This window comes from Dromiciops gliroides, chromosome 2 (assembly GCF_019393635.1).
Source record: "Dromiciops gliroides isolate mDroGli1 chromosome 2, mDroGli1.pri, whole genome shotgun sequence".
NCBI lineage: Eukaryota > Metazoa > Chordata > Mammalia > Microbiotheria > Microbiotheriidae > Dromiciops > Dromiciops gliroides.
In genome coordinates, this window is record NC_057862.1 from 253,244,510 (window position 1) to 253,259,110 (window position 14,601).

General features: G+C 36.0%; 1 protein-coding gene across 4 annotated transcripts in view; it reads right to left on the reverse strand.

The window, feature by feature from the left end:
* PPP2R5E (protein phosphatase 2 regulatory subunit B'epsilon) overlaps window positions 1-14,601 on the reverse strand; it is a 186,086-nt gene that overhangs the window by 25,531 nt on the left and 145,954 nt on the right. For all 4 annotated transcript variants that reach the window (XM_043982630.1, XM_043982627.1, XM_043982629.1 and 1 more), the window contains exons 5-8: window positions 13,532-13,624; window positions 2,126-2,256; window positions 1,952-2,011; window positions 674-782 (exon numbers count right to left, since the gene is read on the reverse strand). In XM_043982630.1, the coding sequence (XP_043838565.1) occupies window positions 674-782; window positions 1,952-2,011; window positions 2,126-2,256; window positions 13,532-13,624 (393 nt within the window). The remainder of the gene's footprint in view (window positions 1-673; window positions 783-1,951; window positions 2,012-2,125; window positions 2,257-13,531; window positions 13,625-14,601) is intronic.

The window sequence follows — 14,601 nt, forward strand, 5'->3', positions numbered from 1 at the left end:
ATAGGGGAGGGGGAGGGAAAGGAATACAATTTTGATACAGATTTAAAAGCTACTAAGATTAGCTTTTAGTGACATGCTGAGCATGCAAAATAACTTAGCAAATAAATTAGAAGATGTACAAGATGGATAATGAGAAGATGTGACTTTTGAAAGTGATAAAAGTAGGACAAAAAAGACAGGGAGGCAGACTGAAGATCAAAGAGCATTTGTGTCTGAATACATCCTTGCAGAGGGAAAGGAAATAGAGAGGTAACTAAAAGGTAGGACAGTAAGGCTACTGATACACAAATGTAAAGTTGGGTTGAAGCCTAGATTATGGAGGTCAACTTACATGAAAAAATGCATGCTAATGTATACTGTGGGGGTATCTAAGACTGAGAGATCCATTTATTCACACAGGTTGTAATACAACATGGTTTTAATGTTTAATAAGCATCTGTATGACTTCTAAGGTCATAATTACTTAAACTGTGTCTTAGTTTCTTGCAAAATGAGGGGACTGAACAAGGTCATCTCTAAGGTTTTTTAAAGCACTAAAAAACTCTGATTCCAATATAGCTACAACTAATTTCCTAGGGAAATTTTAGCAAGTTTTTTTAAGTGAACACATCATTGTTTAAATATCAAGAAATCCTACTGTGGCTCCATGAAACACCACTTTAAAATATTTTACCTGTGCATGGAAGAGAGATAAGCTCCTGACTGTATGTAAAGGAATCAACACCTTCACCAGAAACTGTTTATGTTCTGCCTTAAGAGGTAAAGCAAAGCCATTGATAATACTAGGAAAAAAGGAAAGAAATAAACATTAGCAATGTCACCACAACAAACTAAGTTATCTACCAAATAATGAGAATAAAGCTACTTCATTTGTAAAAATACCAACAATGCAACAAAAAAAATAAATAAGCAGTAGAATTCAAGCTCAAGATTTAGCAAATTTCTCTTAATTGGTAAGGAAGACTGATTTAGAGTAAAAGACAAAGACTTGTTCTTGATTCTATAGCAAAGCTTCCTAATCTGATCACTAGAGAAGACTCCAAATGTTCTTTCCACCAAAAGATCCCTTGTTTCCCATCTACCTTCCTTATTCCCTTCCTTCAAAGAATAGCCTCTGCTACTCATTTCCTCTCTGAATATGTCCCTCTAAGTTCATACTTTCTTCCTTTCTCACATATCCTGTTACCTCTCTTCCCATCCCAATAAAACCTTTAAAGTTCATGAGTCACAGTGGGTAACAAGACCTCAGTAAAAGAAAGGCTGGGGCAGCTAGATGGCGCAGTGGATAGAGCACCGGCCCTGGAATCAGGAGTACCTGAGTTCAAATCCGGCCTGAGACACTTAACACTTAACTAGCTGTGTGACCCTGGGCAAGTCACTTAACCCCAATTGCCTCACTAAAAAAAGAAAAAAAAAAAAAGAAAGGCCACATTAGACCACACACTTTTTCTCCTAATATTAGTGGGAAAAGTCAATTATATTATCCAATTCCTTTAAAAATATACAGATAAATTACATCAATGTGCCTTAACAAACCTTGTAAATACCCATCATTAACAAATCCTTTCCACAACAGCAGGCAGCTGTTCAAGAGCTAGTTGTGTACATATTGTTCCTTTGAGAATGCAATCTACTTATTTATTTATTTATTTGTGAGCCAGAAAGTAACAAGAATAAGATGCCCTTTGGCAAATAAAGAGACCGTTGCTTAGATAGCTATCGCTACAATAAAATCAAATACTTGTTTTCACCACTAAAGTGAAATTATCAACACAAAACTGTGGGACAAAGTGATTAAGAAAAAAAAATCTGATATTAGTCAAGCTTAGTATAAACAAAATGTAATTTACAGCAAGATTTATCTACATCAGCACTTCACTTTTGCCACTTGACTCTAATTTTCAGAACAGCTATTCAACTGAGATTAGCAATTAAATCAAAATGTGCTTACCTTCCTAATATTTCCAGCAGTTCAGCTACTCCATTGAAGTGTTCAGTTTCATAAACAAACCTATAATAAAAAAAAATAAAGTTCTTAGGCTAACTAGCTAAATGTATTGAGTTTACTTAATATTTCTATTAAAACCCTAAACTTTTCTTCCTTCTCTCTCCCCTCACTACTTACCGTAGAAAAATATTGTTAATCTGTTTTCGGATAAATGCTCTAAGACCAAGAAACTTGCCATAAATTCTGTGTAAGACTGTTTTTAGGTAGTCTCGTTCTCGAGGGTCTTCACTGTCAAATAGTTCCAAAAGCTATTGTGGAAAACACACAAACATAACACACATATTATTTAACAATAAATAAAAAGTCATGCACTGACAAGCTTAGGAAATGCTGATGAGCAGACTCATAGTCATGTGTAAATCTATGTCACCTTTTCAAATAAGTTTTCAGGCAAATAAAATAATCAAAGGTAACAAGTAAAAAAGGGCACAGATTATATGCAAGGGAATATCAAGGAATCTTCATATATGATCATAGGATTCAGTGCTAGACAAGATTCTTAATGATAATCTAGTCAAATCACCATTTACTGATGAGAAAACCGAGCCCCAGAGAAGTCAAATTTAATTTGACTTAGGTCACGCAGATTTTAAGTAGGAAAATCAGGGTCTGAAACCAGGGCTTCTAGTCCAGACCCAGGCTTCTGCCTATTTTTAATCTGGCCAGTGAGACTTCTTTGAATACTTTCAAGCAAATATATTTGAAGGGGTTTTTTTTGACATATGTCTATAATCTGGGGAAAAAACCTAATTAAATGTGCATTAGAACTTCTGCATGACATGATTACTTTTTTTTTTTTTTTTGGCCAAACCAACCTAGGAAAGAGACCAAAAGTAAAAAGAAAAAAGATACAAAATGTTCAAAATATTGAGAAATCTAAATATCTGGCTAGAGCAGGCTAGATTACAATTGGCTGAGACTACTCTTGCTAAAGCACAAGCTGGTAGCCCTAACAAAATTTCAATTGTCCTATGAACACAATAGTTTTATCTCACTGACATAAAAGGTTGTTTTAAGTTATCATTGTTTAGAGTAAAACATTAAAGAAATTTTCATTCTCTTATATGTATAATACTATAAAGGCTAGGAAAAAACAAAGAGTTAATATCACATGACATGGCACAGTCATGGAATACTCAAAAAAGACCAACTTGGCAGAAAGTAATAAAAAAGAAGGTTTGCTTTTTGGTGACTAGTGGCAGTGCCACAGACATCAAGTGGTTCCATAAACAATGGCATCCACTGTGAACCAATGAATGGTATTTAAATGCAAGCAAATGGGAAAAGGAACAAGTGGCATTCTAAACACACACAGGTGATAAATGATATTATTAGTCACAGTATCTTCAAATATAAAAATATGCTACAAAGCTACGTTCACAAAGTCTGAAATGCTGTTGACCAAAAATGAAATCCACTCAATTGGCAAGTATGCTATTCTTGTCTCATCTTTTGCTTTATCATTTGCTCTATGATTTATATACTCTGCTACATATTCACACTTATGTATTAACTCCAGCTACCTACCATATTACTCATTAATAGAAATAATTAAGTCTTTTTCTTATTTTTGGCTCTGTTTCTATTTTAGGTCTTGTAAAGCAATTTCATGATTAATTCACAACCAGTATAAGGGAAGGGGAAAAGGTTATAAAGTTTAGTCAACTATGCTTACATAGGGCTAATCTTGAAATCAGTTCATGAAAACTTAATAGTTAACTAATGGTTTCATTAGACCCTCAAAAATAGACCACTGGGTGCCTCCCTTTAGTCATATGGAAAGATAATTTTTTTAAAAATACATCTTTTAGAAAAATAAAATAAAAAATGAATCATAGTTTAATCAGATGCTTTTCAGCTGCTCCATGAGGCAAAAAAAGAATTAACATATATCTTAATGTATCCTTTAATATGAGAAAGATAAAAGAATCATAGACTGAAAGAGACTTTTGCCATCATTTAGTCCAACTCCTTCATCTTATAGATGAGGAAAATGACCCAAAAGAGGAAAGTGATTTGCTCAAGGGCACAGAAGCAGTACTAATTTGGCAAAGCCAAAATTATGCATCTAATCAGATGGTAAAAATAAAGGAAGAACAGTGATACGTGGAACAAAATAACTGTGTGTCTATATACACATACAGAAGGAATGAGAAAAATGATTCAACATGTTTAAATGCAGAATATGGATAACAGGTAGTCTACTGTCAAACTAGGGGCAGCTAGATGGCAGAGTAGAAAGTGCCAGGCTTAGAGTCAGGAGGACTCTTCTTGAGTTCCAATGTGGTCTTAGACACTTAATAGCTATGTGACCCTGAGCAAGTCACTTAACCTTGTTTACTTCAGTTTCCTCATCTGTAAAATGAGCTAGAGAAGGGAATGGCAAACCACTCCAATATCTCTGACAAGAAAACTTCAAATGGGGTCACAAAGAGTCAGACACAGCTGAACAACAACAAATTAGCAAACTAAAAATATAATCAAGTTGCCAAGGTAAATACAAAAGAAAATGATCTGTCAAAGTGCTAACCCAAAGTGCTAACCCCAAAATTAATAGAGAAGTTGGTCTTCCTAAAACAAAGGTGAGCTTAGTTAAAAGACCCTGCTCTGAATCTAACAGCATAAATCAAAGTGAAAATGGTATAGAATCAGAAATCTAAAGTGAAGCCCTTGGTTGCAATCTACCACAAGAAAAAGAAATATTTTCCACTTACTATCAGATTTTAGTGAATGTTTAAAAAAAAATCTATCAAAGACTCCACTGACCCCTGCCTTGACCATTAGTGAAGATCTGAGATTGGGAATCTGCCTTGCTGCCACATATACACTTCCACATTTTCCCCAATACTTAATCATCAAATCAACGTTACTTTTGCTACCTTGAAGGAGTTGGGAGTCTAATGTCCTTCTACTTGGGATCCCTGTAGTCTGCCTAGGCTGAAGCCCCTTTCCCTGAAAACCACTGCTCCTTGCTCCGTCACACCCAGTTATATACACCACATCCCTCTTGTCTTCCTATTTCAATTCCTATTTTTCCATTTTGGCCTCTAGAAATTCTGTTCTATTGCTAATAAACCGCCCTTTATATTAAACTGCTTTGTATATATTATGTTTGTATATATTCTATATATTGTATTTAGGGTATATGGGATATTCAGGAGGACTAGCACTTCTGGTATGAGAGCCTGCTGAGATGTTTTCAGGGCTGTTCATCTACCTTTGGAGTCTACCTGATTCACCCAATTCTCACCTGTGGCTCCAAGAAGCTGTGGCATGCACAGCAGTCACAGCCCAGGCAAGATGGGCTAAACCAGGTTATAGGTAGTGGATAGGCCTCAAACATGTTGGTGACTTAGGTCTACCCCAAGCATGTGAAGACTTTCCAAGGCAGAATGGGAAGATGAGAACAATTTATATGGTGAATTGTCTCCCCTCCTTCTCATGTCCCCAGGCCCTCAGGCCTAAAACTTACTTAAAAACCCTCCACTACACAGTACCTCTCACCTCCCATATGCGATATGTTGCCATGGCCTATTGATTTCATCTTTGTAACTTATCTCCAATATGCCCCCTTCTCAGACTCTCATCACCTCACACCTGGACTATTGCAATAGCTTGTTGGTGAATCTGTCTGCTTCAAGTCTCTCCTCCATTCAGCCACTAAAATGATTTTCCCAAAGCGCAGGTCAGACCACATCACTCCCCTCTTCAGCACCTCAAAAAACTCCAATGACTCCCCTAATGCCTCCAAGGCCAAATTCAAAATCTGCTGCCATTCAAAGCCTTTCTCCTGTTCCCCTCCCCAAATCCCTCTCCCCCTCACCTTCCAGTCTTCTTACAGTTAACTCCCTATCACATACTCTTCAAACCAGTGACACTGTGCTCTTTTCTGTTCTTCATACAAGATAGTCCATTTCTCTGCTCTGGGCATTTTCTTCACCATCATCATTATCATTACACAGGTAACTAAGTAAGCTTCAAGAAGACACTCCCAAACTTTGCATCTCTCCAAGGAGTTAGCCTGGTAACTGCCTCATCAATGTTTGCTGAACTGAACTCAATTTAAGATTTTCCTTCTTCCTGAAGGGTGAGCTGGAATCAGGTTCTTGGGATGCACAGTAATTTCATTCTGGTACATAGTATTTGGGAGGGGGTCATATGAAAAAGAGTAAGAAACCATCCTACCATAGCATAAGGATGTTTGTTTGGGGAGGGAGAAAAACAGGGGGAAAAAAATTGTTGTTGATGTCATTTTTCCCCAGGAAGTCTGAGGACAAGCATTTAGACAAGACATGTGGAGGCTAAAGCAGACATTAACCTCTACTCCCCCTGCTTAATCCAATGCAGGAAGCAGCATCCTGATCCCAGGAAATTTTCTCTCTTACAGCAAAGTGTCTTCTATCTCAATAGGTAAAGAAGACTTCAAGTGCTACAAAATGTATTGTTTGTATTATATTTTATGTTCATTTATACACAAATATTCACTGGTAGCGTGTGAGATTTTTTGAGTTTCTATATGTGTATGTGTGTGTGCTTATCATTATTAACATTTAATACTTTACCTAAAAGCTGAAAAATTTATTTTTACTCTTACATTTTTCATCTCCTAGATACAAAGCAAATTTGTTCAGAAATTCACTTAGCAAGTTCTTTGGTAAACTTTGATAGATTATTTACTGTGCTAGGATGGTCTACACTAGACTAATAATTCACTACAACTGAAGTCATCTACCTCTGATTGTATAGCCGATAAGCCAAGCAATGCTCAGCTACCACTACATTCTTCAGATTTTTTAAACATAATTGAATTATCAGTGTTATTCAATGTTAATACAGACTATAACTTTAGTTCCTTCATATTCAACTAGGAAAGGAATTTGAATCATTGGCATGAATGGGAGAATGTGGTAGAAAAAACTTCTGAGGAACCTGTTCATTATAAAGGAGGAAGGGAAAGGGCAGGGCTAAAAATAGAACAAGATTAAATTCCTTCTCTCCATTAACTTTTGGAATACACTACATTGAGGACAAAGATATCACTATGCTTTTCCTCTTTCTAATATTCATTTACAGATTGTTAAAAGTCCCATCTTGGGCTTTCTGATGCACTGAATTATCCTCATTAAATCCTCTGAAGAATGGAAGGCAGCTATCTTAATGGATAAAATGAGAAAGAACAGAACTTGGAGTTAAGAAGATGTGAGAAATATCAATATCCTGGGAAATCCAGTGATCTCCCCTTCTTTTTCAGTCCTTCCCCTGCCCCCCAAGGTAAGCTCTCCCTGGGAAATTACAGCAAATTTCCTCATCTGGATCAAACCCAGCACAAGCCAAGCTTACAAAAAAATTTGGGCAGAGATAGATCCTTTTGTCTAGATTGCTGAAGGGTTGATGAGATTAAACCACACCTAGATGGAAACTATTTTGCCCCAATCAGCTCTGAAGTCATCCACAGCATTCATTTTAATATAACCCACCTCCAATCACATCAACCAATTAGATTTCAATGATGTTAACCAATTAGATTCGATTATTATGTGATGGCCAACCTTCCCCCCAAGTTGGAAAGGTATATGAACCAAGATCTGAACACCAAGAAAGGAGAGAGACATCTGAGAGAGACGGCCAAAAGACTTCCTTTTATTAATATCCTGCTGGCATGTTAATAAAATGATTAAACTGCCCAGACACTACGTCTCTCATATTTTTAATAGTCACAAAGATATGAATTCAAACCCTGCCTCATACTCTTAGTAGCCACATGATACTTGTAAAGCCATTTAACTTCTCTCAACATCAGTTTTCTCATCCGTAAAATGGATATAATGGTAATACCTACCAAACAAAGTTGTGAGGATCAAATGAGATATTTGTAAGCATTTTACAAACCTCACAATGCTATATAATTGTCAGTTGTTGTTATAGTAATTTATCTTAGAATTAGGGATCACTAAAGGAATATTTCTCCCCAAATTCTGGCTTTCACGATTTTAACGGTTTATAATACAAATCTTCTAACTAATTCCAATAAGATATAACATGATACAGCGGAAACAATCCTGGATTTGAAGTTAGAGAGTATACATCCAAAACCCTCAATTGTCACCTGCTAGCTAGATGACATAAGAAAAATCACTCCATATGTAATAATGATAATAGCTACTTTTTGTGTTATCAGGGAATTAGAAACAAAGCAGATGTCCATCAATCAGAAAATAGCTTATCAAACAACAATGTGATAGGATATTGCTGTGCTATAAAATATGATGAATATGATAAATTCAGAAGCCTAGACAGATATATACAAACTGATAGAGAATGAAGCAGGAAGAGACAAGGGAGCAACATACACAGTGACTGCAACAATGCAGATGGAAAGAGCAGCCATACACACCCAAATCTAAAGTGAATGTTGCAAAGTTATAAAGAAGATGCATGTCTAGAAGGAAGAAATAAGAGAATAAGATGTCCACAAGTGTATTAACACTAGACATACATGTTTTCAAACTTTTTCAATGTAGTGATTAGTTCTGCTGATTTTTTTTACTCTTCTTATTTTGTCTTTAAAAAATACTACTTTTTATATAAGATGGCTCTGGGAAAGGGAGAAATTATGTTGATGGAAAAGATATGAAAAAAATTACTTAGTAAGATCTAACATTGATATGTACATTAAGGTTTTGCAAAGAGCTTTACAAATATTGTCTTATTTTATCTTCAACAACCCTAGAAGGTAGATGCCATTATTATTCCCATTTTAAAGATGATGAAATTGAGATACGGTGGTTAAGTGGCTTGCCCAAGACAACACAACTAACAAGTGTCTGATGCAGAATTTAAACTCAGGTCTTCCTGACTTGAGGCCAATCTACTCTGTCTACTGTACTACCTAGCTGCCTCTAGGATTCTTCAGTTTATCATTTGTAAAATGGGAGGGTTGGACTAGATTGCCTACAAAATCCCTAAATCTATGATACCATGAAATAACTTTGTGATTAGATTTCTTTCTTTAAAAAAAAATAATGAATTTTGTCAACTGCCCATGAAAGATAAAACAAAACAAATGTTATACTGGAACAAGGATGAAAGGGGTTGATGGGTTGGTCAGGAAAGCAGAAGGAAGCAGTTTATTTAATTGGTAATAATTTTTGGTAAGTTCCATATAAGAATCTACTAATCTTTTATTTGATCTAGGGCCTCTTTATACTCTTAAAAATTGAGGAGCTTCGGGGCAGCTAGGTGGCACAATGGATAGAGCACCGGGCCTGGATTCAGGAGGACCTAAGTTCAAATCTGGCCTCAGACACTTGACACTTACTAGCTGTGTGACCCTGGGCAAGTCACTTAACCCCAATTGCCTCACCAAAAAAATTTTTAATTAAAAAAAAAAAATTGAGGAGCTTCCCCCAACCAAGAGCGTTTATTTATATGGGTCATAGCTATTGATGGTTATCATATTCAAAATTAAAACATCTTAGTACAAAGAAGATCTAGGTAGTGCAGTAAATAGCCTACTGGACTGGGAATCAGGAAAACTCATCTTTCTGAATTCCAATCCGGCTTCAGGCACTTACTAGCTGTGTGACCCTGGGCAACTCATTTAGCCCTATTTGCTGCTGTTCCTTATCTGTAAAATTGAGCAGGAAAAGGAAATGGCAAACCACTCAAGTTTCTTCACCAAGACAACCACAGATGAGGTTATGAAGAGTCAGACATGACAGAACAACAAATATAAAGAAAAGTTTTGACAGCTAAGACCTTCTGAAAGGGTATTACTTTGAGAACCACTGCTCTAGGTAAACACTGTTGTCAAGGGGAAAAGGCAAAACATTTTAAGAGGTATAGAATGGTTTTGGAAACATTTCTTCTTTAAAGCTGAAATTTAAGATTCTTTTTGATAAATTTAAGCTAGAACCTGAAATCCGATGTGTTGTTTTCTGTTTTACCCAATACATTTTGAGGTTTTAAAACATAATAACAAAAGGTCACTTGTACGGTCAGGCTGAGTGTTTTACATAATCTGCATGATAATTACGGCACCTTTCTGCTAAATATAACTTTCAATGTGAAGTACAAATCACTAAATAGCAATCCACATCAGCAGATATGCTTATGGGGATACTTGAGCAATATGTCTCTTAGCAACCACTAGCATTCTTGACTTGTAGACTCCAAGAAGGCAGTCTTTGGAAATACTTTAAATGTACTCAAATGTGCTCTTACCATAATAAACCTCATTGTGATTTTTCCAAAAAAAAATGTACTGCCAAACCTGGATCATTTAAATGATTACAGAATAAAGTCAAAATAAAAAATAAAGTAATTCATACATAATATTCTTACACAAAAAAGTACTACTGAAAGCTTCCCCATTCTTCAAGGTCCAAGCCCAATGTTACTTCCTCCTCCATGTGGTTTTCCTTCATCTTCTCAGTCAGAAGTGATTCTTCTCTCCTGTGATCTCTCTCCTATGTGTGCTTTCATGCCCAGATTTTGGATGTACAGAGGTGTATGTACAGATAAGTACAGATTTTGAAGCACTAAAAAAATTTTCCTTGGATTCAAATGAACTGTCCTCTCTGCCACAGTAAGAAAATTTCCCAAACCTCATAAATCTAAAGAACTTTGTTCATACCTCTCCAGTGCATATGTCATATTCAGCCATGTATTATAATTATTTGTATATACGTACTTATTAAAGACAGGCTCCATTTCCTGTTCATCTTTTTATCTCCTCAGGACTAATATAGTATTTTGCAATAGGATCTAACACAAAGGTAGTTTAGTAAATGCTCGTGGGAAATCAATGACCTAGGTTGGGTCATAAGCATATTTATTTTATTTGTTTTTACTACTTGGGAGGAAAATTCTGCATGAAGAAGTGGTTCATTAGCACTGAGCCTCAATTCTTCACTAAACTGTTTTTCAGAAAAGATTCTAGCTTTTTCTTTAATGAATGAATAAACTCCTTCAGAGGTTAGAGTAATGTGGGAGAGTATGGAGGAGATGAGTATAGAAGTGGGGGGGGTATATGAGGGTGGGTGAGCATGTTGTATGTGTATGTGTATATGCACGTGTGTGTATACATGTGGGTACACTTAAATTATTTTAGTTTTTTGTTCTAGACCTATGATTTCATTCATGTAGAAATAAGGATAGAAACTCCTATCAACACAGAATGGCAGCTCTTCTGAGCCGAAAGTGATAGAGAGTTGCATGGAAGCACTGAGAGGTTAAGGGACTTCCAAAGTCACCAAGCCAACCAGTATGTTTCAAGGTAGGCCTGGAACCATGACTCTGAGACAATAATAGTAACTTACACTGTTAGATAACCATAAAGTGAAAGCCGTGGTGAACTAGTATGTAGGTAATATGACTCCCATTTTACAGACAGAGAAACTGTAGCTCTGAGAATAAGTAAATCAAACTCCACAAGTCCAAAACTAAGTTCATTATCTTTCCTCCAAAACCCCCCTCTCCTATACACGTCTATTTTACTCAAAAGCACCAGCGTTTTTCCACTCTCCGATGTTCACAACTCAGCATGAGCCTCCTCCATGCCCTTACTGGGTACACCCACTATGCTGCCAAGTCTTACCATTTCTTCCTTTACACTATTTCTCTAATCCTTCTCTCTACTCATGCAGTCACCACCTTAACTCAGGTACTCATAGCCTTGTACACAGATTACTGCAGCGGACTCCCTGCCTCAGATTTCTCACCAATCACGTCCATCCTATACACTGCTGCCAAAAGAATTTTCCTTAAGTGAAGCTTTGACCATGTGACTCTCGTACTCAACCAACTTCAATGGCTTCCTACTGTATCTAAGATAAAAATAGAAACTTTACCATTTCACTGTTAAATCTCAATATAACCTGGTTCCTATCTTTCTACTGTACCCTATCATCTCCACTGCACCCCCAACCAATTCCCACACTGTAATCTAGACAAATACATCCTGTGTCTGTCTTCACACTGCTCATTATTCAGGCCTCGAGTACACTCACTCCTTATCTGCATCTCCTAGAATCTTTTTCTTCCTTTAAGATCTTTAAGACACAGTTCGAGCACCATCTTCTACATGAAGCATTTCTGATCTCTCCAAATGCTAGTGCCTTTCCTTCCAAAATACCTTATATTTAACTACTTAGACTATATTTTTATTTACTTAATGTCATACGCACACACACCCCCCTCTATTTCTCCCTTCAGAGAATAAAAACTCCTCCAAGAATATTGTTTCATTCCTTGTACTTTTGTTCTCAGTGCCTAACATAATAGATGCTTACAAATATTTGTTGACTGTTATCAAAGTCTATACATATGAAATTCTGTTGCCTTGTACTGAAGGATATCTGTTCTTTTCTAAATATTGTATCCAATTTATCCTTTTTTCTAAAAGGTGAAAATTCTTTACAAGTGGCCTCACTATAACTCAGATGACATTGTTCCATAGGCAGGGGCCTAAAGTAAAATAAGTGGCCCAGAACTGTAGAGAGTCACAAGATAAGGATACATAGGAAGAAATAGCCTGAAGTTATAGGATCTGGCCTCCAAAAGTCTGCAAAAATGCAATCTAAATTTTTTTAATCATTTTTAAAATTTTACTAATGCTTATCATTTTATGGACCTTCTCTTGTAATAAGGGAAGAAATAATTCAGTAAAGCCAACCAATACACTAAACATGACTGACAGTATATACATTATCTCATACACAATCCCCCACCTCTAGGTAGCAGATATATTTTCTTAACTCTTCTCTGGAGCCAAACTTGGTCATTATAATTATAGAGTATTAAGTTTTACAACCCAAGATTTCTAATTGTCCAAGTGAGGGTTAATCCCTCTGAGGAAACTGCCAAAGGTTTATAAGTTTGCTTCCTAGCAGGAAGGTGTGCGGCTTCCTAAAAGGAAAAAGGAAATCTTACTTATAAGGCTCAGCATAGTTTTGACTCCTATTATTTAAGACATTTTATTTGTGCTTTGTAGTCAAAACCTGAGGATTAAACGTTCAGTTTCAAGAGACCCATACAAGAGTACCTTAGGAATCCTTATGTGAATAATAGGCTTTAAAATACCAAAGGTTCACTAAAGACTAGAGCTATATATGAGAAATTACTTTATAATTAAACTAACTATAAAAGAAAACTACAGAAATTCAGGGATTTGAATTCTCTAACTGTTAACTTCCAATGCAGTGAGTTAGAAGGGATGCCACACTGACTAGAATACAATGAAAATTCATGTGTGCATATATATACACACATACACATACATACATACTCATATACATTCATACACTATACACACACACACACACACACACACATATGGGAGTGTGTGTGTGTGTGTGTGTGTGTGTAGGTATTACTGAGGTGGAATTATTAGTTGATATCCCCTTGCCTCTCCTGAACGAAATTTTGACCAACATTTACCCAAAGTAAAGTCAATAGCAAAGAAATAAAACATAACTTGAGTAACAAATACATATAATCAGTTTGAACTAATAGTTTTCTTACCTGTAATACAAATTTCTGATCTATGTATTTTTTGGCAATGCTGGGTTGGAATTCTTGGCTTTCCAAAAATCGTATGAAAAATTCATATACAAGCTGCAACAAATAGAGTACAGTAAATTCTAAATTATATACATATATATATATATACTAAACAAAGAAAAATATAAGTAGCAAAGCACAATGAATGAATTTCAATCAGGACTGGGCTTTAGGAACCCAGGTATGTTAGAAACTGATTGCATCATTTTTGCCTCGCTTATGATTGGTTTTGCAGCAGCATAGAAGTGATATTAAATCAACTTTCCTCACAAAGCTGCTCTAATTGTGAGGGAATCTGAGACACACACAATAAATTGGGATCAAGATTTTATACTATATTCTGAGGTGTTTAACATTCCACTACAGTACCTGTGATATCTCACTTTGTTGAATCAAAATCTATAGACATGCACACAGCCACCCATGTTTCCAACTCCCCTTCCACACAGGTAACTAGAGCAGTAATATTAGTCTCTAGTCCTGACCTGGAAGCAAGGAAACACAGCAACTTGCAGTGTTCAGTAGTAGTAAAGGACTTAAATATTAGCTCTAATATATGCACATGGAAGTCTTATTATATTTTGGCAATAAAATCCAATTTTGACCTATTTCAAATTTTCCATAAATTAAGAGAGTTTCCTAAGTTCTCCTCCGCCCAAGTAGTCTACGCCTTTTTATCCTAATGTCTGTCATGCTACTATAAAAAAAAATGCCTACAGGTCTTCACACTTCAAAGGGAAAAAACACTCTTTGATTCATTATACTATAATCTTTGAACAACTATTAATTATGCAAAAATAAGTGGGCCTGTTCAAATGACCCTAATAAGGGCAGTTTCATCATTTGCCAACTCCCACAAAGAGAATACATGTTCTCATCTTACTGGATGGTGAGGATTTCTAGTATAATTGGAAATGTATTCTCTCTGCCCTCTGGTCCCCTGAAATCAATTATGATTTTTAAGCTTGACTATATTTATTAATGCATACAAAAAAGTATTTTGCACTTAAGCAGCATTTTGAAGTCATTAA